Source organism: Eleutherodactylus coqui, chromosome 13, assembly GCF_035609145.1.
Source record: "Eleutherodactylus coqui strain aEleCoq1 chromosome 13, aEleCoq1.hap1, whole genome shotgun sequence".
NCBI classification, from domain to species: domain Eukaryota; kingdom Metazoa; phylum Chordata; class Amphibia; order Anura; family Eleutherodactylidae; genus Eleutherodactylus; species Eleutherodactylus coqui.
This window is the reverse complement of record NC_089849.1, coordinates 1,328,129-1,349,295: the sequence shown is the minus strand read 5'-3', so window position 1 is coordinate 1,349,295 and position 21,167 is coordinate 1,328,129. Positions and strand designations below refer to the sequence as shown.

At 56.0% G+C, this 21,167-nt stretch overlaps 1 protein-coding gene across 1 annotated transcript in view; it reads left to right on the top strand.

Annotated features, from left to right (window-relative positions):
• PTGIS (prostaglandin I2 synthase) overlaps positions 1-21,167 on the top strand; it is a 104,660-nt gene that overhangs the window by 7,705 nt on the left and 75,788 nt on the right. The window contains exon 2 of the mRNA XM_066587388.1: positions 15,211-15,334. Coding sequence (XP_066443485.1) covers positions 15,211-15,334 — 124 coding nt within the window. The remainder of the gene's footprint in view (positions 1-15,210; positions 15,335-21,167) is intronic.

The following is a 21,167-nucleotide window of genomic DNA, read 5'->3' as shown; positions in this document are numbered from 1 at the left end:
GCCAGGACCTGTCTGTCCCCCTAACAATAAAGTCCCCCACAGCCAGGACCTGTCTGTCCCCCTAACAATGGAGTCCCCCACAGCCAGGACCTGTCTGTCCCCCTAACAATGGAGTCCCCCACAGCCAGGACCTGTCTGTCCCCCTAACAATGGAGTCCCCCACAGCCAGGACCTGTCTGTCCCCCTAACAATGGAGTCCCCCCACAGCCAGGACCTGTCTGTCCCCCTAACAATGGAGTCCCCCCACAGCCAGGACCTGTCTGTCCCCCTAACAATGGAGTCCCCCCACAGCCAGGACCTGTCTGTCCCCCTAACAATGGAGTCCCCCCACAGCCAGGACCTGTCTGTCCCCCTAACAATGGAGTCCCCCCACAGCCAGGACCTGTCTGTCCCCCTAACAATGGAGTCCCCCCACAGCCAGGACCTGTCTGTCCCCCTAACAATGGAGTCCCCCCACAGCCAGGACCTGTCTGTCCCCCTAACAATGGAGTCCCCCCACAGCCAGGACCTGTCTGTCCCCCTAACAATGGAGTCCCCCCACAGCCAGGACCTGTCTGTCCCCCTAACAATGGAGTCCCCCCACAGCCAGGACCTGTCTGTCCCCCTAACAATGGAGTCCCCCCACAGCCAGGACCTGTCTGTCCCCCTAACAATGGAGTCCCCCCACAGCCAGGACCTGTCTGTCCCCCTAACAATGGAGTCCCCCCACAGCCAGGACCTGTCTGTCCCCCTAACAATGGAGTCCCCCCACAGCCAGGACCTGTCTGTCCCCCTAACAAGGGAGTCCCCCCACAGCCAGGACCTGTCTGTCCCCCCGATAATGGAGTCCCCCACCATCAGGATCTGTCTGTCCCCCCAATAATGGAGTCCCCCACCATCGGGATCTGTCTGTCCCCCTAATAATGGAGTGCCCCACAGCCAGGACCTGTCTGTCCCCCTAACAAGGGAGTCCCCCCACAGCCAGGACCTGTCTGTCCCCCTAACAAGGGAGTCCCCCCACAGCCAGGACCTGTCTGTCCCCCCGATAATGGAGTCCCCCACCATCAGGATCTGTCTGTCCCCCCAATAATGGAGTCCCCCACCATCGGGATCTGTCTGTCCCCCTAATAATGGAGTGCCCCACAGCCAGAACCTGTCTGTCCCCCTAACAATGGAATCCCCTACCGCCAGGACCATTTTGTCCCCCTAATAATGTTGTCTCCCACTATTAGGATCTGTCTGCTCCCCTAACAATAGAGTCCCCCCCCCCCCCCACCAGGGCCTATCTGTCCTCCCAATAATGGAGTTTCCCACCGTCAGGATGTCTGACCTCTAATAATGGAGTCGCCCACCACTAGGACCTGTCTGTCCCCCTAACAATGGAGTCCCCCACCATCAGGATCTGTCTGTCCCCCTACCATGGAATCTCCCACCACTAGGACCGGTCTGTCCCCATAACAATGGGATCCCCCACCGCGAGGACCTTTCTGTCCCCCTAATAATGGAGTCCCCGACCAATAGGACCTGTCTGTTTCCTTAACAATGAAATCCCCCAATGTCAGGACCTTTCTGTCTCCCTAATAATGGATTCCCCCACCACTAGGACCTGTCTGTGCCCCTAACAATGGAATTCCCCACCACTAGGATCTGTCTGTTCCACTACTAATGGAGTCCCCCACCACTAGGGTCTGTCTGTCCCCCTACTAATGGAGTCCCCAACCACCAGGGCCTATCTGTCCCCCTAATAATGGAGTCCCCCACCACTAGGACCTGTCTGTTCCCCTAACAATGAAATCCCCCACCGCCAGGACCTTTCTGTCCCCATAATAATAGATTCCCCCACCACCAGGACCTGTTTGTCCCCCTAATAATGGAGTCCCCCACCACTAGGACCTTTCTGTCCTCCTAACAATGGAGTCCCCCACCACTAGGACCTTTCTGTCCTCCTAACAATGGAGTCCCCCACCACTAGGACCTTTCTGTCCTCCTAACAATGGAGTCCCCCACCACTAGGACCTTTGTGTCCTCCTAACAATGGAGTCCCCCACCACTAGGACCTTTGTGTCCTCCTAACAATGGAGTCCCCCACCACTAGGACCTTTGTGTCCTCCTAACAATGGAGTCCCCCACCACTAGGACCTTTGTGTCCTCCTAACAATGGAGTCCCCCACCACTAGGACCTTTGTGTCCTCCTAACAATGGAGTCCCCCACCACTAGGACCTTTGTGTCCTCCTAACAATGGAGTCCCCCACCACTAGGACCTTTGTGTCCTCCTAACAATGGAGTCCCCCACCACTAGGACCTTTGTGTCCTCCTAACAATGGAGTCCCCCCCCACTAGGACCTTTCTGTCCTCCTAACAATGGAGTCCCCCACCACTAGGACCTTTCTGTCCTCCTAACAATGGAGTCCCCCACAACTAGGACCTTTCTGTCCTCCTAACAATGGAGTCCCCCACCACTAGGACCTTTCTGTCCTCCTAACAATGGAGTCCCCCACCACTAGGACCTTTCTGTCCTCCTAACAATGGAGTCCCCCACCACTAGGACCTTTCTGTCCTCCTAACAATGGAGTCCCCCACCACTAGGACCTTTCTGTCCTCCTAACAATGGAGCCCCCCACCACTAGGACCTGTCTGTCCTCCTAACAATGGAGTCCCCTACCACTAGGACCCGTCTGTCCCCCTAGCAATGGAGTGCCCCTCCACTAGGACCTGTCTGTCCCACTAGTAATTGAGTTCCACACCGCTAGGACTTGTCGGTCCCCCTAATAATGAAGTCTCCCACCACTAGGACTTGTCGGTCCCCCTAATAATGAAGTCCCCCACCATTAGGACCTGTCTGTTTCCCCAACAAGGGAGTCCCGGCCCCCCACCCCCACCAGGGCCTATCTCTTCCCCCAATAATGGAGTGCCCCACCACCAGGATCTGTCTGTCCCCCTAATGATGGAGTCCACCACCACTAGGACCTGTCTGTCCCCCTAGCAATGGAGTGCCCCTCCACTAGGACCTGTCTGTCCCCCTAGTAATTGAGTCCCCCACCGCTAGGACTTGTCGGTCCCCCTAATAATGGAGTCTACCACCAATAAGACCTGTCTGTACTCCTAACAATGGAGCCCCCCACCACTAGGACCTGTCTGTCCCCCTAACAATGGAGTCCCCCAAAGCCAGGGCCTGTCTGTCCCCCTAACAATGGAGTCCCCCCACAGCCAGGACCTGTCTGTCCCCCTAACAATAAAGTCCCCCACAGCCAGGACCTGTCTGTCCCCCTAACAATAAAGTCCCCCACAGCCAGGACCTGTCTGTCCCCCTAACAATAAAGTCCCCCACAGCCAGGACCTGTCTGTCCCCCTAACAATAAAGTCCCCCACAGCCAGGACCTGTCTGTCCCCCTAACAATGGAGTCCCCCACAGCCAGGACCTGTCTGTCCCCCTAACAATGGAGTCCCCCACAGCCAGGACCTGTCTGTCCCCCTAACAATGGAGTCCCCCACAGCCAGGACCTGTCTGTCCCCCTAACAATGGAGTCCCCCCACAGCCAGGACCTGTCTGTCCCCCTAACAATGGAGTCCCCCCACAGCCAGGACCTGTCTGTCCCCCTAACAATGGAGTCCCCCCACAGCCAGGACCTGTCTGTCCCCCTAACAATGGAGTCCCCCCACAGCCAGGACCTGTCTGTCCCCCTAACAATGGAGTCCCCCCACAGCCAGGACCTGTCTGTCCCCCTAACAATGGAGTCCCCCCACAGCCAGGACCTGTCTGTCCCCCTAACAATGGAGTCCCCCCACAGCCAGGACCTGTCTGTCCCCCTAACAAGGGAGTCCCCCCACAGCCAGGACCTGTCTGTCCCCCTAACAAGGGAGTCCCCCCACAGCCAGGACCTGTCTGTCCCCCCGATAATGGAGTCCCCCACCATCGGGATCTGTCTGTCCCCCCAATAATGGAGTCCCCCACCATCGGGATCTGTCTGTCCCCCTAATAATGGAGTGCCCCACAGCCAGGACCTGTCTGTCCCCCTAACAAGGGAGTCCCCCCACAGCCAGGACCTGTCTGTCCCCCCGATAATGGAGTCCCCCACCATCAGGATCTGTCTGTCCCCCCAATAATGGAGTCCCCCACCATCGGGATCTGTCTGTCCCCCTAATAATGGAGTGCCCCACAGCCAGAACCTGTCTGTCCCCCTAACAATGGAATCCCCTACCGCCAGGACCATTTTGTCCCCCTAATAATGTTGTCTCCCACTATTAGGATCTGTCTGCTCCCCTAACAATAGAGTCCCCCCCCCCCCCCCACCAGGGCCTATCTGTCCTCCCAATAATGGAGTTTCCCACCGTCAGGATGTCTGACCTCTAATAATGGAGTCGCCCACCACTAGGACCTGTCTGTCCCCCTAACAATGGAGTCCCCCACCATCAGGATCTGTCTGTCCCCCTACCATGGAATCTCCCACCACTAGGACCGGTCTGTCCCCCTAACAATGGGATCCCCCACCGCGAGGACCTTTCTGTCCCCCTAATAATGGAGTCCCCGACCAATAGGACCTGTCTGTTTCCTTAACAATGAAATCCCCCAATGTCAGGACCTTTCTGTCTCCCTAATAATGGATTCCCCCACCACTAGGACCTGTCTGTGCCCCTAACAATGGAATTCCCCACCACTAGGATCTGTCTGTTCCACTACTAATGGAGTCCCCCACCACTAGGGTCTGTCTGTCCCCCTACTAATGGAGTCCCCAACCACCAGGGCCTATCTGTCCCCCTAATAATGGAGTCCCCCACCACTAGGACCTGTCTGTTCCCCTAACAATGAAATCCCCCACCGCCAGGACCTTTCTGTCCCCATAATAATAGATTCCCCCACCACCAGGACCTGTTTGTCCCCCTAATAATGGAGTCCCCCACCACTGAGACTTGCCTGTTCCCTTAATAATGGAGTCCCCCACCACTAGGACCTGTCTGTCCCCCATATCGCTGTGCCCCCCATATTGTTGTTCCACTCCTCTAATATCTCTGTGCCCCCCACCATAATGCTGTGCCCCTACATATTGCGGTGCACACCCCATATTGTTTTTTCACTCTTCTAATATCACTTTGCCCCTCCCTACATATCACTGTGCCTCTCCCCCCATATAGCTGTACTCCTCCATCCATATCGCTGTGCCCCCTCCATATCGCTGTGCCCCCTCCATATCGCTGTGACCCTCCCACATATCACTGTTCCCCTCCTCCTGTTTCGCTGTGCCTTTCCCCCCTATTGCTGTGCCCCTCCCCCCATATCACTTTGCTCCCTCCTCCATATTGCTGTGCCCCTCCCCCATATCGCTGTGTCTCTCCCCCCATATTACTTTGCTCCCTCCTCCATATTGCTGTGCCCCTCCCCCATATCGCTGTGTCTCTCCCCCCATATTACTTTGCTCCCCCCTCCATATGGCTGTGCCCCTCCCTCCATATTGCTGTGCCCCCCTCCATATTGCTGTGCCCTTTCCCCATATCTGTGCCCCTCCGCCCGTGTTGCTGTGCCCTTCTTTCTATATCGCGGTGAGTCTCCTCCCATATTGCTTTGCCTCGCCACCATATCGCTGTGCACCACCCCCTGTATTGTTGTGATCTTCCTCCCAATTTGCTGTGCCCCTCATATTGCTGTGCCCTCGCCCCATATCACTGTTCCCCTCCCTCCATATCGCTGGGCCTTTCCCCCTTTGGCTGTGCCCCTCCCCCTTATCACTGTGCCCCTCCTTCCTTATCACTGTTCCCCTACCATCATATGGCTGTGCCCCTCCTTCATATCTCTGTTCCCCTCTTATCATATCTCTGTTCCCCTCCGCCCGTATTGCTGTGCCCTTCTTCCTATATCGCTGTGACCCTCCCTCAATATAACTGTGCCCCCCCTTCATATCTCTGTTCCCCTCCGCCCGTATTGCTGTGCCCTTTTTCCTACATCGCTGTGACCCTCCCCCTGTATCGCTGTGAGTCTCCTCCCATATCGCTGTGCCCCACCCCCCATATTGCTATTCCACTCCCCCCATATCGCTGTTCCACTCCTCCCATATCAGCGTGCCCCTCCCCGCAGATTAGCATGCTCTTCCTCTCACATTGCTGTTCCACTCCCTTCAAATCGCTGTGCCCCTCCCTCCATATCGCTGTGCCCCTCCCTCCATATCGCTGTGCCCATACCCGCATATCGCTGTGCCCCTCCCTGCATATCGCTGTACCCTTTCCTCCAAATCACTCTTCCCCTCCGCCCATATTACTGTGCCCCTTCCCTCATAAAGGCTGTGCCCCTCTCCCAAAACGCTGTGCTCCTCCCCTCATATACTTGATGAAGGCCAGAAACGCGCCTCCTATTGCTGTAATAAATACGTGGACCCGACTGCCTTGGCCGCAGGGTTTTGTTCTGTACACCTACTGGGATGGGAGGGGTCTGCGCTCGGACGCCTCCGTGAAGTAAGTCCATTACTACACCCATTGTTCATATTTTCATCAATTGGTAGCCCTTTTCTTGAGCGCTGAGATATTTTTTCTCTTTCCTCCCCTCATATAGCTATGCCCCTCCGCCAAATCGCTGTGCCCTTCCCTGCATATCGCTGTGCCTCCTCCCCCCATACCACTGTGCCCCTGCATCCACATCGCTGTGCCCCTGCCTCCATATCGCTGTGCCCCCCACCATAATGCTGTGCCCCCTCCATATCGCTATGCTCTGCTCTTCATATCGCTGTGCCCCTGCATCCACATCGCTGTGCCCCCCACCATAATGCTGTGCCCCCTCCATATCGCTCTGCTCTGCTCTTCATATCGCTATGCTCCCCCCCCATATCGCTGTGCCTCCTCCCCCCATATCGCTGTGCCTCCTCCCCCCATATCACTGTGCCCCTGCCTCCATATCGCTGTGCCCCCCACCATAATGCTGTGCCCCCTCCATATCGCTATGCTCTGCTCTTCATATCGCTGTGCCCCTCCCTCCATATCGCTTTGACCCTCCTACCATATCGCTGTGCTCCCCCTTCCATATTGCTGTGCCTCTCCCCCCATATCGCTGTGCCCCCCCACCATAATGCTGTGCCTCCTACATATTTCTGTGCTCCCCCACCTATTGTTGTGCCCTTCCTCCTGTATCGCTGTGCCCCTCCCTCAATATCACTCTGCCCCTCCCTCAATATTGCTGTGCCCCTCCCTCCATATCGCTGTGCCCCCCACCATAATGTTGTGCGCCCTTTATATTGCTGTGTCCGCTCATATTGCTGTGCCCCCCCCCTCTATATTGCTGTGCCCCTCCCTCCATATCGCTGTGCCCCCCACCATAATGTTGTGCGCCCTTTATATTGCTGTGCCCCCCCCCTCTATATTGCTGTGCCCCCCCCTCTATATTGCTGTGCCCCTCCCTCCATATCGCTGTGCATCCCCTTCCATATTGCTGTGCCCCTCCCCCCCATATTATTGTTCCCCTCCATCCATAATGCTGTGCCTCCTCCATATTGCAGTGCTCCCCCCATATTGTTGTGCCCCTCCTCCTGTATCACTGTGCTCCTCCCTCAATATCGCTGTGCCCCTCCCCCCATATTGCTGTGCCCCTCACCATAATGCTGTGCCCCCTCCATATTGCTATGTCCTTCCTCCCATATCACTGTGTCCCTCTCTCCATATCGCTGTGCCCCTCCATTCATATCTTTGTGCCCCCTCCACATTGCTGTGCACCCTCCATATCGCTGTGCCCCTCCCTCCATATCGCTGTGCCCCTCCCTCCATATCGCTGTGCCCCTCCCTCCATATCCCTGTGCCCCTCCCCCCATATCGCTGTGCCCCTCCCCCCATATCGCTGTGACCCTCCCCCCCATATTGTTGTTCCCCTCCATCCATAATGCTGTGCCTCCTCCATATTGCAGTGCTCCCCCCATATTGTTGTGCCTCTCCTCATGTATCACTGTGCTCCTCCCTCAATATCGCTGTGCCCCTCCCCCCATATTGCTGTGCCCCTCACCATAATGCTGTGCCCCCTCCATATTGCTATGTCCTTCCTCCCATATCACTGTGTCCCTCCCTCCATATTGCTGTGCCCCCTATATTGTTGTGCCCCTCCATTCATATCGCTGTGCCCCTCCTCTAATATCGCTGTGCCCCTCCTCTAATATCGCTGTGCCCCTCCTCTAATATCGCTGTGCCCCTCCTCTAATATCGCCGTGCCCCTCCTCTAATATCGCCGTGCCCCTCCTCTAATATCGCCGTGCCCCTCCTCTAATATCGCCGTGCCCCTCCTCTAATATCGCTGTGCCCCTCCTCTAATATCGCTGTGCCCCTCTCTTCATATTGCTGTGCCCCTCCCTCCACATTGCTGCGCCCCCCCATATTGTTGTGCCCCTCCTCTAATATCGCTGTGCCCCTCCCTCCATATCGCTGTGCACCTCTCTCAATATCTCTGTGCCACTCTCTCCATATAGCTGTGCTCCCCATACCACTGTGCCCCTCCCCCCCATATCGCTGTACGCCTCCATCCATATCGCTGTGCCCCTCCCTCAATATAACTGTGCCCCTCCCCCCATATCGCTGTACTCCTCCATCCATATCGCTGTGCCCCTCCCTCAATATAACTGTGCCCCTCTCCCATATCGCTGTGCCCCTCTCCCATATCGCTGTGCCCCTCTCCCATATCGCTGTGCCCCCCCTTCATATCTCTGTTCCCCTCCGCCCGTATTGCTGTGCCCTTTTTCCTATATCGCTGTGACCCTCCCCCTGTATCGCTGTGAGTCTCCTCCCATATCGCTGTGTCCCACCCCACCCCCCGTATTGCTATTCCACTCCCCCCATATCGCTGTGCCTCTACCCTCATATCGCTGTTCCACTCCTCCCATATCAGCGTGCCCCTCTCCGCAGATTAGCATGCTCATATCACTTTGCTCCCTCCTCCATATCGCTGTTCCCCTCCTTTCATATTGCTGTGTCCCTCCCATCATATCTCTGTGCCCTCCCCCCGTATCGCTGTGGCCCTCCCCCCATATTGCTGTGCCCCCCACCATAATGCTGTGCCCTTCTTCCTATATCGTTGGGACTCTCCCCCTGTATCGCTGTGAGCCTCCTCCCATATTGCTTTGCCTCGCCACCATATCGCTCTGCACCACCCCCTGTTTTTTTGTGATCTTCCTCCCGTTTTGCTGTGCCCCTCCCCCATATCACTTTGCTCCCTCCTCCATATTGCTGTGCCCTTTTCCCCATATCGCTGTACCCCTCCTATCATATCTCTGTGCCCCTCCCTCCATATTGCTGTGCCTCTCCCCCCATATCGCTGTGCCCCTGCCTCCATATCGCTGTCCCCCCCCCCCCCCTCCGTATCGCTGTGCCTCTCCCCCCATATCGCTGTGCCCCTCCCTCCATATTGCTGTGCCTCTCCCCCATATAGCTGTACTCCTCCATCCATATTGCTGTGCCCCCTCCATATCACTGTACCCCTCCGCCCGTATTGCTGTGCCCCCCTACATATTGCTGTGCCCCTCCCATCATATCTCTGTGCCCCCCTACATATTGCTGTGCCCCCCTACATATTGCTGTGCCCCTCCGCCCGTATTGCTGTGCCCCTCCGCCCGTATTGCTGTGCCCCTCCCTCCATATCGCTGTGCCCCTCCCTCCATATCGCTGCGCCCCTCCATTCATATCTTTGTGCCCCTTCCACATTGCTGCGCCCCCCCATATTGTTGTGTCCCTCCTCTAATATCGCTGTGCCCCTCCCTCCATATCGCTGTGCACCTCTCTCAATATCTCTGTGCCACTCTCTCCATATAGCTGTGCTCCCTCATACCACTGTGCCCCTCCCCCCCCCCCATATCGCTGTGCCCCTCCCTCAATATCACTGTGGCCCTCCCCCCGTATCGCTGTGGCCCTCCCCCCATATCGCTGTGCCCCCCACCATAATGCTGTGCCCTTCTTCCTATATCGTTGGGACTGTATCGCGGTGAGTCTCCTCCCATATTGCTTTGCCTCGCCACCATATCGCTGTGCACCACCCCCTGTATTTTTGTGATCTTCCTCCTGTTTTGCTGTGCCCCTCCCCCATATCACTTTGCTCCCTCCTCCATATTGCTGTGCCCTTTTTTCCCCATATCGCTGTACCCCTCCTATCATATCTCTGTGCCCCTCCCTTCACATCCCTGTGCCCCTCCGCCCATATTGCTGTGCCCCCCTCCATATTGCTGTGCCCTTTCCCCCATATCGCTGTGCCCCTCCCATCATATCTCTGTGCCCCTCCGCCCGTGTTGCTGTGCCCTTCTTTCTATATCGCTGTGAGTCTCCTCCCATATTGCTTTGCCTCGCCACCATATCGCTGTGCACCACCCCCTGTATTGTTGTGATCTTCCTCCCGTTTTGCTGTGCCCCCCCATATTGCTATTCCACTCCCCCCCCATATCGCAGTGCCCCTCCCTCCATATCGCTGTGCCCCTCCCTCCATATCGCTGTGCCCCTCCCTCCATATCGCTGTGCCCCTGCCTCCATATCGCTGTGCCCCTGCCTCCATATCGCTGTGCCCCTCCCTCCATATCGCTGTGCCCCTCCCTCCATATCGCTGTGCCTCTCCCCCCATATAGCTGTGCCCCTGCCTCCATATCGCTGTGCCTCTCCCCCCATATCGCTGTGCCCCTGCCTCCATATCGCTGTCCCCCCCCCCCCTCCGTATCGCTGTGCCTCTCCCCCCATATCGCTGTGCCCCTGCCTCCATATTGCTGTGCCTCTCCCCCATATAGCTGTACTCCTCCATCCATATTGCTGTGCCCCCTCCATATCACTGTACCCCTCCGCCCGTATTGCTGTGCCCCCCTACATATTGCTGTGCCCCTCCCATCATATCTCTGTGCCCCCCTACATATTGCTGTGCCCCCCTACATATTGCTGTGCCCCTCCCCCCATATAGCTGTGCCCCTGCCTCCATATCGCTGTGCCTCTCCCCCCATATCGCTGTGCCCCTGCCTCCATATCGCTGTGCCGCTGCCTCCATATCGCTGTCCCCCCCCCTCCGTATCGCTGTGCCTCTCCCTCATAAAGCTATGCCCCTCCCCCAAAATGCTGTGCTCCTCCGCTCATATCGCTGTGCCTCTCTGCCATATCACTGTGCCCCTCCCATCATATTGTTGTCCCCCTCCCCCATATCGCTGTGCCTCTCTGCCATATCACTGTGCCCCTCCCATCATATTGTTGTTCCCCTCCCCCATATCGCTGTGCCCCTCCATTTATATCGCTGTGCCCCCAGCCATAATGTTGTGCCCCATCATATTGCTGTGCCCCTCCCTCCATATCACTGTGCTCCCCCCTCCATATTGCTGTGCCCCTCCCATCATATCGTTGTTCTCCTTCTCTCATATCGCTGTGCCCCCTCATATTATTGTGCCCCTCCCTCCATATCGCTGTGCCCCTCCCTCCATATCGCTGTGCCCCTCCCTCCTTATGGCTGTGCCCCTCCCCCATATCGCTGTGCCCCTCCCTCCATATCGCTGTGTTCCCCCACCATAATGCTGTGCCCCCTCCATATCGCTGTGCCCCTCCCCTTAAATCTCCTTGCTCCCTCCTCCATATCGCTGTGCCCCTTCCCCATATCGCTGTGACCCTCCCACATATCACTGTTCCCCTCCTCCTGTATCGCTGTGCCCCTTCCCCATATCGCTGTGACCCTCCCACATATCACTGTTCCCCTCCTCCTGTATCGCTGTGCCCCTCCCATCATATCGCTGTGCCCCTCTCATCATATCGCTGTGACCCTCCCACATATCACTGTTCCCCTCCTCCTGTATCGCTGTGCCCCTTCCCCATATCGCTGTGACCCTCCCACATATCACTGTTCCCCTCCTCCTGTATCGCTGTGCCCCTCCCATCATATCGCTGTGCCCCTCTCATCATATCGCTGTGACCCTCCCACATATCACTGTTCCTCTCCTCCTGTATCGCTGTGCCCCTCCCATCGTATCGCTGTGCCCCTCCCCCATATCGCTGTGCCCCTCCCACATATCACTGTTCCTCTCTCCCATATCGCTGTGACCCTCCCACATATCACTGTTCCCCTCCTCCTGTATCGCTGTGCCCCTCCCATCATATTGCTGTGCCCCTCCCCCATATCGCTGTGACCCTCCCACATATCACTGTTCCCCTCCTCCTGTATCGCTGTGCCCCTCCCACATATCACTGTTCCCCTCCTCCTGTATCGCTGTGCCCCTCCCATCATATCGCTGTGCCCCTCTCATCATATCGCTGTGCCCCTCCGCCCGTATTGCTGTGCCCTTCTTCCTATATCGCGGTGCCCCTCCCCCTGTATCGTTGTGAGTCTCCTCCCATATCGCTGTGCCACTCCCCTGTATCGCTGTGCCCCCCACCATAATGTTGTGCGCCCTTTATATTGCTGTGCTCCCTCTTCCATATCCCTGTGCCCCTCCCCCTATCGCTGTGCCCTGGTCTCTTCATTAGTCTTGCTGCTGCGCTGTCATACCCCCGTCACGGGGCTGGCGATGTATAGAATGTCCCGGGTCCCCACAGATCTGCTACCTCCAGGTCAGCCACCCTGTAGCCACCCAGCGCACCCTGACCGCTGCAGGCATGCTGGGAGTTGTAGTTTTTAAACAGTTTTTCTGCCAGGAGTTAGTTATCTCGCTTGGAGGACGAGGCTCCGTAGCACCGACCTAGAATGACCACGACCGAGAGCATTGCTCCATTCGGTGCCTATCTGTTGCACCCACAAGTGGCGCGGACGACCCGGGGGCCTCCACCATCCGGCAGGGGGTCGTCTCTCGATTTTTCCTATCAGTTGCTGGGGTTAGAGCACCGTGGGCCGGACAGCTTCTGACAAGCGTGCAGCATGACCAAAAAATGCGAGTCGTCTCCTTGTTATTGTTTTTGTGATTGAGTCAAGCCCCGTGCGAGCCTGGATCTGATGAAGGCAGACCAACGGGCATGGAGAATCTGGCGCTGGCATCGCATGTGAAAGGACTCCAGACGCTCAGTGCTTTGTGACAGCAAGGTCCAGGTCTATTGGCATACCGCAGGTCTGGTAGAATCGAGTCTTGGTCCTGGGTGTTATGTTCTGCCTCCACCAGAGGTTATCCAGGGACCTCATCGCCGGGGCTCCCACCGCTATTCTCCACAGGATGTCTGGAAGCGCTCTCCCATCTGTGTGCTGAACGCTTCCGAGGTACACGAACTCACTGACAGCACCAACTCTCTGGCCGTTTAGGTCTAGGTCCGGAGGGATTGTGCTGACTCCTAGATTCTGCAGCTTGGTTTATTGCCAGGAGATGTGAAGCCCAAGACAGGACGCCTCAAAATCGAACTGTTCCAGTGAGTGTCTCAGATTATCAGATGTGACATCCAAGAGTGCAACATCGTCGGCGTAGTCCAGGTCGGTGAAGTGGTACTCCGGAAGAGTGACCCCATTACATTGGACAATATGCTGAAGAATCCAGTCCATAGCCCTGCAGAAGAGTGCAGGAGACAAGACGCAACCTTGTCAAACACCAGGCAAGGTCTCAAAACTAGCAGAGGCTGAACCGTTGATACGGACTTTGGCGGATGTGCCCTGACGCATGTCTTTTAGTAGGTTAAGAAGGGATGTGGGGACGCCAATGCCACGCAAGGCCTTCCGGAGGGCTTCTCTGTAGACAGAGTTGAATGCCGCCTTGAGATCGACATACGTGATGAGGAGCAGTTTGTTAAGTTCTCCATGTATCTCTGAGAGGAGCCTAAGAGCGAGCATGGCATCCATGGTGGAGCGGCCTGCCGTGAAGCCTGACTGCTGGGGTCTCCGCTTGGAGGTCAGGAGTGGTTGTACGCTTGAGAGGAGCGTTATCGGCCTGTAGATAGTGCAAGCTGTTTTTGGGCCCTTCCCCTTGTACAGGGCGAGGATGATGCGCTCCTTCCATTCCACGGGGACTTTCCCACAAGACCAGACGCGCAGAAATTGCACATTTGAGCAGTTCAGGTGGAATGCCATCTGAGGCGGCGGCGCGTCCGTACCTAATTTTCTGAATATCAGAATGGACCTCTTCCCGTGAAGGAGCATCCGTAGGCACAGAACGGTCATCCACAGCAATGGATGCGAGGTCATCGAGGTCGTGGCACTTGTTAGCCGGGGGATGGTTTAGGGCGGATGAGAAATGTTCATGCCAGTGGTGAAGTGTCTCGTCATGGTTGGTACAAGGGCTGCCATCAGGTTTGTGGATTGGCGTATGCCGGTTGGTCCCTGAGGACCCTCAGATTCTGGCGACTGCTTTGTATGCTGCTCTTAGATGGTTTGACTTCAGACCCTCCTCAGCTTCATCAGCCGGAGCATTATGGTACCGCTCCCTCTCTTTCTTGGCCTTTGCCCTTCAGCCTCTTACATTCCGCTTGGTCGTTTTTAAGGCGGGCTTTCGCCTTCACTTCAAGGACCTGCATAGCGTCGTCCGTTAGCCAGGGCTGCCTACGGGGCGCCGGTATCCAAGAACGGTCCTTGCGGTTTCACGGAGAGCGTGTCTTGTGACATTCCAAGCTGCCGCTGGTTCATCTGGGAGATTGCCCAGAAGCATCAGGGTTAAACCTAGAACTTGAGTCTTCAGTCCGGCCGATGCAGTGCAGAGGCATCCAACCAGTCCCTGCGGCGGGGCCGGTGCCGGCGGGGCTTTGGGTTTTAATTCTCGGACATTTGCTGCTTTATTCTCTTCTTAGAAAACCCTTTAATGATTACGGCGGCTTCAGACGGCGAGAAAATCGTGCGAGACGCACAAATATCAACCCCATTCTCTTAAACAGGTTCATACGCATCAGCAATTTTTTTGTTTCCCGCAGTAAGCGTACCGCGACACGTCCTGTTTGGGCGCGCGCTCGCATTGCACCTCCCATTGTTTTCAGTAGTGCTGGCGATGGCATCACAACACATGCTAGGTGAAAACAATGGGAGGAACCCCGGCCGACAGCCGCGCCAGAGGTTCCCTGAAATCATGCAACGCCGTTTTCACGTAAAAAAGCCTCGCACCCTTGGGGGTTTCACATGGACGGCAAGGGCGATATCGGACCGGGATTCACCCTCGCCTGTGTGACATTAGCCTAACCAGAATGAAACGCGGCACTGGAGACTCTAGGGAGGGGCTACAGCGCAGGTGATCCATCGCCAGTCGGTCCTGCCAACAGCGGCGTCATGTACGTACAGCCGCCATGATGGCGAGGTAAGTGGTGGAGTGAGGCGGGGGAGCTTCTTGCTGCCGTTCTATCTGAGGTTGATGTTCTTCTGTGTGCAGACGGAGAGGCGAGCCGCCCCTGGACTGTGGACGCATTCCGTGGTTGGGACATGCGCTGGAGTTTGGGAGAGACGCCGCCACGTTCTTGACACGAATGAAGGCAAAACATGGCGACGTATTTACAGTAAGTAGCGGTCACCTATCCCCGTACACCCGCACCCCCGCTCTGTGCGCAGAAGGCTTCCCGTCCCCAACATTTGTAGGATTGGGGCTTGTGGTTACTTTTCTCAGGGCGCATCTTCAGTCCGTCCGTGTTCACCGGCGCACTTTTATAAGCAGACCGATGACTTGAATTGGTGATTCTGGTCCAATGGGTGCTTTAAAAAAATGGCGCGTGCACGGACGCGTCCTCACGGCGCCGTGGGTCACGGATTGTTGCTAAGCAATTCCAGAGAAAAACTTTAAATTTTTGTTTTGTTTTTCTGCACATAAGAAGGATGACCGACCGGCGTAACAAACCGCAGCGGACGTCCCGCGCCGTTACATTGGAGTTGCGGACGTCCCGCGCCGTTACATTGGAGTTGCGGACGTCCCGCGCCGTTACATTGGAGTTGCGGACGTCCCGCGCCGTTACATTGGAGTTGCGGACGTCCCGCGCCGTTACATTGGAGTTGCGGACGTCCCGCGCCGTTACATTGGAGTTGCGGACGTCCCGCGCCGTTACATTGGAGTTGCGGACGTCCCGCGCCGTTACATTGGAGTTGCGGACGTCCCGCGCCGTTACATTGGGGTTGCGGACGTCCCGCGCCGTTACATTGGAGTTGCGGACGTCCCGCGCCGTTACATTGGCGTTGCGGACGTCCCGCGCCGTTACATTGGGGTTGCGGACGTCCCGCGCCGTTACATTGGAGTTGCGGACGTCCCGCGCCGTTACATTGGAGTTGCGGACGTCCCGCGCCGTTACATTGGAGTTGCGGACGTCCCGCGCCGTTACATTGGAGTTGCGGACGTCCCGCGCCGTTACATTGGCGTTGCGGACGTCCCGCGCCGTTACATTGGCGTTGCGGACGTCCCGCGCCGTTACATTGGAGTTGCGGACGTCCCGCGCCGTTACATTGGAGTTGCGGACGTCCCGCGCCGTTACATTGGGGTTGCGGACGTCCCGCGCCGTTACATTGGAGTTGCGGACGTCCCGCGCCGTTACATTGGAGTTGCGGACGTCCCGCGCCGTTACATTGGAGTTGCGGACGTCCCGCGCCGTTACATTGGAGTTGCGGACGTCCCGCGCCGTTACATTGGAGTTGCGGACGTCCCGCGCCGTTACATTGGGGTTGCGGACGTCCCGCGCCGTTACATTGGAGTTGCGGACGTCCCGCGCCGTTACATTGGGGTTGCGGACGTCCCGCGCCGTTACATTGGAGTTGCGGACGTCCCGCGCCGTTACATTGGAGTTGCGGACGTCCCGCGCCGTTACATTGGAGTTGCGGACGTCCCGCGCCGTTACATTGGAGTTGCGGACGTCCCGCGCCGTTACATTGGAGTTGCGGACGTCCCGCGCCGTTACATTGGAGTTGCGGACGTCCCGCGCCGTTACATTGGAGTTGCGGACGGCCCGCGCCGTTACATTGGAGTTGCGGACGTCCCGCGCCGTTACATTGGAGTTGCGGACGTCCCGCGCCGTTACATTGGAGTTGCGGACGTCCCGCGCCGTTACATTGGAGTTGCGGACGTCCCGCGCCGTTACATTGGAGTTGCGGACGTCCCGCGCCGTTACATTGGAGTGGCGGACGGCCCGCGCCGTTACATTGGAGTGGCGGACGTCCCGCGCCGTTACATTGGAGTGGCGGACGTCCCGCGCCGTTACATTGGCGTTGCGGACGTCCCGCGCCGTTACATTGGGGTTGCGGACGTCCCGCGCCGTTACATTGGCGTTGCGGACGTCCCGCGCCGTTACATTGGCGTTGCGGACGTCCCGCGCCGTTACATTGGAGTTGCGGACGTCCCGCGCCGTTACATTGGGGTTGCGGACGTCCCGCGCCGTTACATTGGAGTGGCGGACGGCCCGCGCCGTTACATTGGCGTTGCGGACGTCCCGCGCCGTTACATTGGAGTTGCGGACGTCCCGCGCCGTTACATTGGCGTTGCGGACGTCCCGCGCCGTTACATTGGAGTGGCGGACGGCCCGCGCCGTTACATTGGAGTTGCGGACGGCCCGCGCCGTTACATTGGAGTTGCGGACGGCCCGCGCCGTTACATTGGAGTTGCGGACGGCCCGCGCCGTTACATTGGAGTTGCGGACGGCCCGCGCCGTTACATTGGAGTTGCGGACGGCCCGCGCCGTTACATTGGAGTTGCGGACGGCCCGCGCCGTTACATTGGAGTTGCGGACGGCCCGCGCCGTTACATTGGAGTTGCGGACGGCCCGCGCCGTTACATTGGAGTTGCGGACGGCCCGCGCCGTTACATTGGAGTTGCGGACGGCCCGCGCCGTTACATTGGAGTTGCGGACGGCCCGCGCCGTTACATTGGAGTTGCGGACGGCCCGCGCCGTTACATTGGAGTTGCGGACGTCCCGCGCCGTTACATTGGAGTTGCGGACGTCCCGCGCCGTTACATTGGAGTTGCGGACGTCCCGCGCCGTTACATTGGAGTTGCGGACGTCCCGCGCCGTTACATTGGCGTTGCGGACGTCCCGCGCCGTTACATTGGATTTGCGGACGTCCCGCGCCGTTACATTGGAGTTGCGGACGTCCCGCGCCGTTACATTGGCGTTGCGGACGTCCCGCGCCGTTACATTGGAGTTGCGGACGTCCCGCGCCGTTACATTGGCGTTGCGGACGTCCCGCGCCGTTACATTGGAGTTGCGGACGTCCCGCGCCGTTACATTGGCGTTGCGGACGTCCCGCGCCGTTACATTGGCGTTGCGGACGTCCCGCGCCGTTACATTGGAGTTGCGGACGTCCCGCGCCGTTACATTGGAGTTGCGGACGTCCCGCGCCGTTACATTGGCGTTGCGGACGTCCCGCGCCGTTACATTGGAGTTGCGGATGTTCCGCGCCGTTACATTGGAGTTGCGGACGTCCCGCGCCGTTACATTGGAGTTGCGGACGTCCCGCGCCGTTACATTGGAGTTGCGGACGTCCCGCGCCGTTACATTGGAGTTGCGGACGTCCCGCGCCGTTACATTGGAGTTGCGGACGTCCCGCGCCGTTACATTGGAGTTGCGGACGTCCCGCGCCGTTACATTGGCGTTGCGGACGTCCCGCGCCGTTACATTGGCGTTGCGGACGTCCCGCGCCGTTACATTGGAGTTGCGCCTTTTTTTAATGCACTGACATCACGTACGCCTGTGATTGTCAAGGTTCCTGAGGGGGCTTCACACGGGCGATAAAATAGCGCAAAGTCGAGAGTGAGTAAAAAAAAGCAGATTTGTGGAACCACGGATTTTCAATGGCTTTTTTCTTTGTTTTAACTGATGCAATGTTGGCGAAAACAAAAATCGCGGCACGCTCCATCATTGCGCCGCGTGCGATTAATCTCATGTTTCCCTGCGGAGCCTTTTTATCGCATCACAACATGCAAAATCGCAATAAAATTTTAACATTAGAAAGTCCTATTGACTGGCGCAATAAAAACCGTTCGATTTCCTCACAGGCGGAGGCGATCTGGTGCAAGATTCTAAAAAAAAGCATCGCTGATACCCAAAAATCGCGGCTACAAAGAAGCAATTGTGCCTCAATTTTCTTGTGGCAAAATTGTGATTGCCCATGTGGAACTAGCCTTAGGGAGTCGGGTGAGAAGTCCTTAACTGGGCCTCTATTCCCATCTTCACCTCCAGGTCACAGAGGAGCCCCATATCAAAACAGTGCGGGGGGGGGGGGGGGGGCTACTTTATTCTCCCTTCCTACATAAAGTCCTTGTTAACATTACATATGTATTAAATGTAATACCCCAGAGCTGGACTCACTATTCTGCTGCTGGAGTCACTGTGTACATACATTACTTATCCTGTACTGCTCCTGAGTTACATCCTGTATTATACTCCAGAGCTGCACTCCCTATTCTGCTGGTGGAGTCACTGTGTACATACATTACTTATCCTGTACTGCTCCTGAGTTACATCCTGTATTATACTCCGGAGCTGCACTCACTATTCTGCTGGTGGAGTCACTGTGTACATACATTACTTATACTGTACTGCTCCTGAGTTACATCCTGTATTATACCCCAGAGCTGGACTCACTATTCTGCTGGTGGAGTCACTGTGTACATACATTACTTATCCTGTACTGCTCCTGAGTTACATCCAGTATTATACCCCAGAGCTGCACTCACTATTCTCCTGGTGGAGTCACTGTGTACATACATTACTTATCCTGTATTATACCCCAGAGCTGCACTCACTATTCTGCTGGTGGAGTCACTGTGTACATACATTACTTATCCTTTACTGCTCCTGAGTTACATCCTGTATTATACTCCAGAGCTGCACTCACTATTCTGCTGGTGGAGTCACTGTGTACATACATTACTTATCCTGTACTGATCCTGAGTTACATTCTGTATTATACTCCAGAGCTGCACTCCCTATTCTGCTGGTGGAGTCACTGTGTACATACATTACTTATCCTGTACTGCTCCTGAGTTACATCCTGTATTATACCCCAGAGCTGCACTCACTATTCTGCTGGTGGAGTCACTGTGTACATACATTACTTATCCTGTACTGCTCCTGAGTTACATCCTGTATTATCCTCCAGAGCTGCACTCACTATTCTGCTGCTGGAGTCACTGTGTACATACATTACTTATCCTGTACTGCTCCTGAGTTACATCCTGTATTATACCCCAGAGCTGCACTCACTATTCTGCTGGTGGAGTCACTGTGTACATACATTACTTATCCTGTACTGACCCTGAGTTACATCCTGTATTATACTCCAGAGCTGCACTCACTATTCTGCTGGTGGAGTCACTGTATACATACATTACTCATCCTGTAATGATCCTCCAGAGCTGCACTCACTATTCTGCTGGTGGAGTCACTGTGTACATACATTACTTATCCTGTACTGCTCCTGAGTTACATCCTGTATTATACTCCAGAGCTGCACTCACTATTCTGCTGGTGGAGTCACTGTATACATACATTACTCATCCTGTAATGATCCTCCAGAGCTGCACTCACTATTCTGCTGGTGGAGTCACTGTGTACATACATTACTTATCCTGTACTGCTCCTGAGTTACATCCTGTATTATCCTCCAGAGCTGCACTCACTATTCTGCTGCTGGAGTCACTGTGTACATACATTACTTATCCTGTACTGCTCCTGAGTTACATCCTGTATTATACCCCAGAGCTGCACTCACTATTCTGCTGGTGGAGTCACTGTGTACATACATTACTTATCCTGTACTGACCCTGAGTTACATCCTGTATTATACTCCAGAGCTGCACTCACTATTCTGCTGGTGGAGTCACTGTATACATACATTACTCATCCTGTAATGATCCTCCAGAGCTGCACTCACTATTCTGCTGGTGGAGTCACTGTGTACATACATTACTTATCCTGTACTGCTCCTGAGTTACATCCTGTATTATACTCCAGAGCTGCACTCACTATTCTGCTGGTGGAGTCACTGTATACATACATTACTCATCCTGTAATGATCCTCCAGAGCTGCACTCACTATTCTGCTGGTGGAGTCACTGTGTACATACATTACTTGTCCTGTACTGATCCTGAGTTACATCCTGTATTATACTCCAGAGCTGCACTCACTATTCTGCTGGTGGAGTCACTGTATACATACATTACTTATCCTGTACTGATCCTGAGTTACATCCTGTCTTATTCTCCAGAGCTGCACTCACTATTCTGCTGGTGGAGTCACTGTGTACATACATTACTTATCCTGTACTGACCCTGAGTTACATCCTGTATTGTACTCCAGAGCTGCACTCACTATTCTGCTGGTGGAGTCACTGTATACATACATTACTCATCCTGT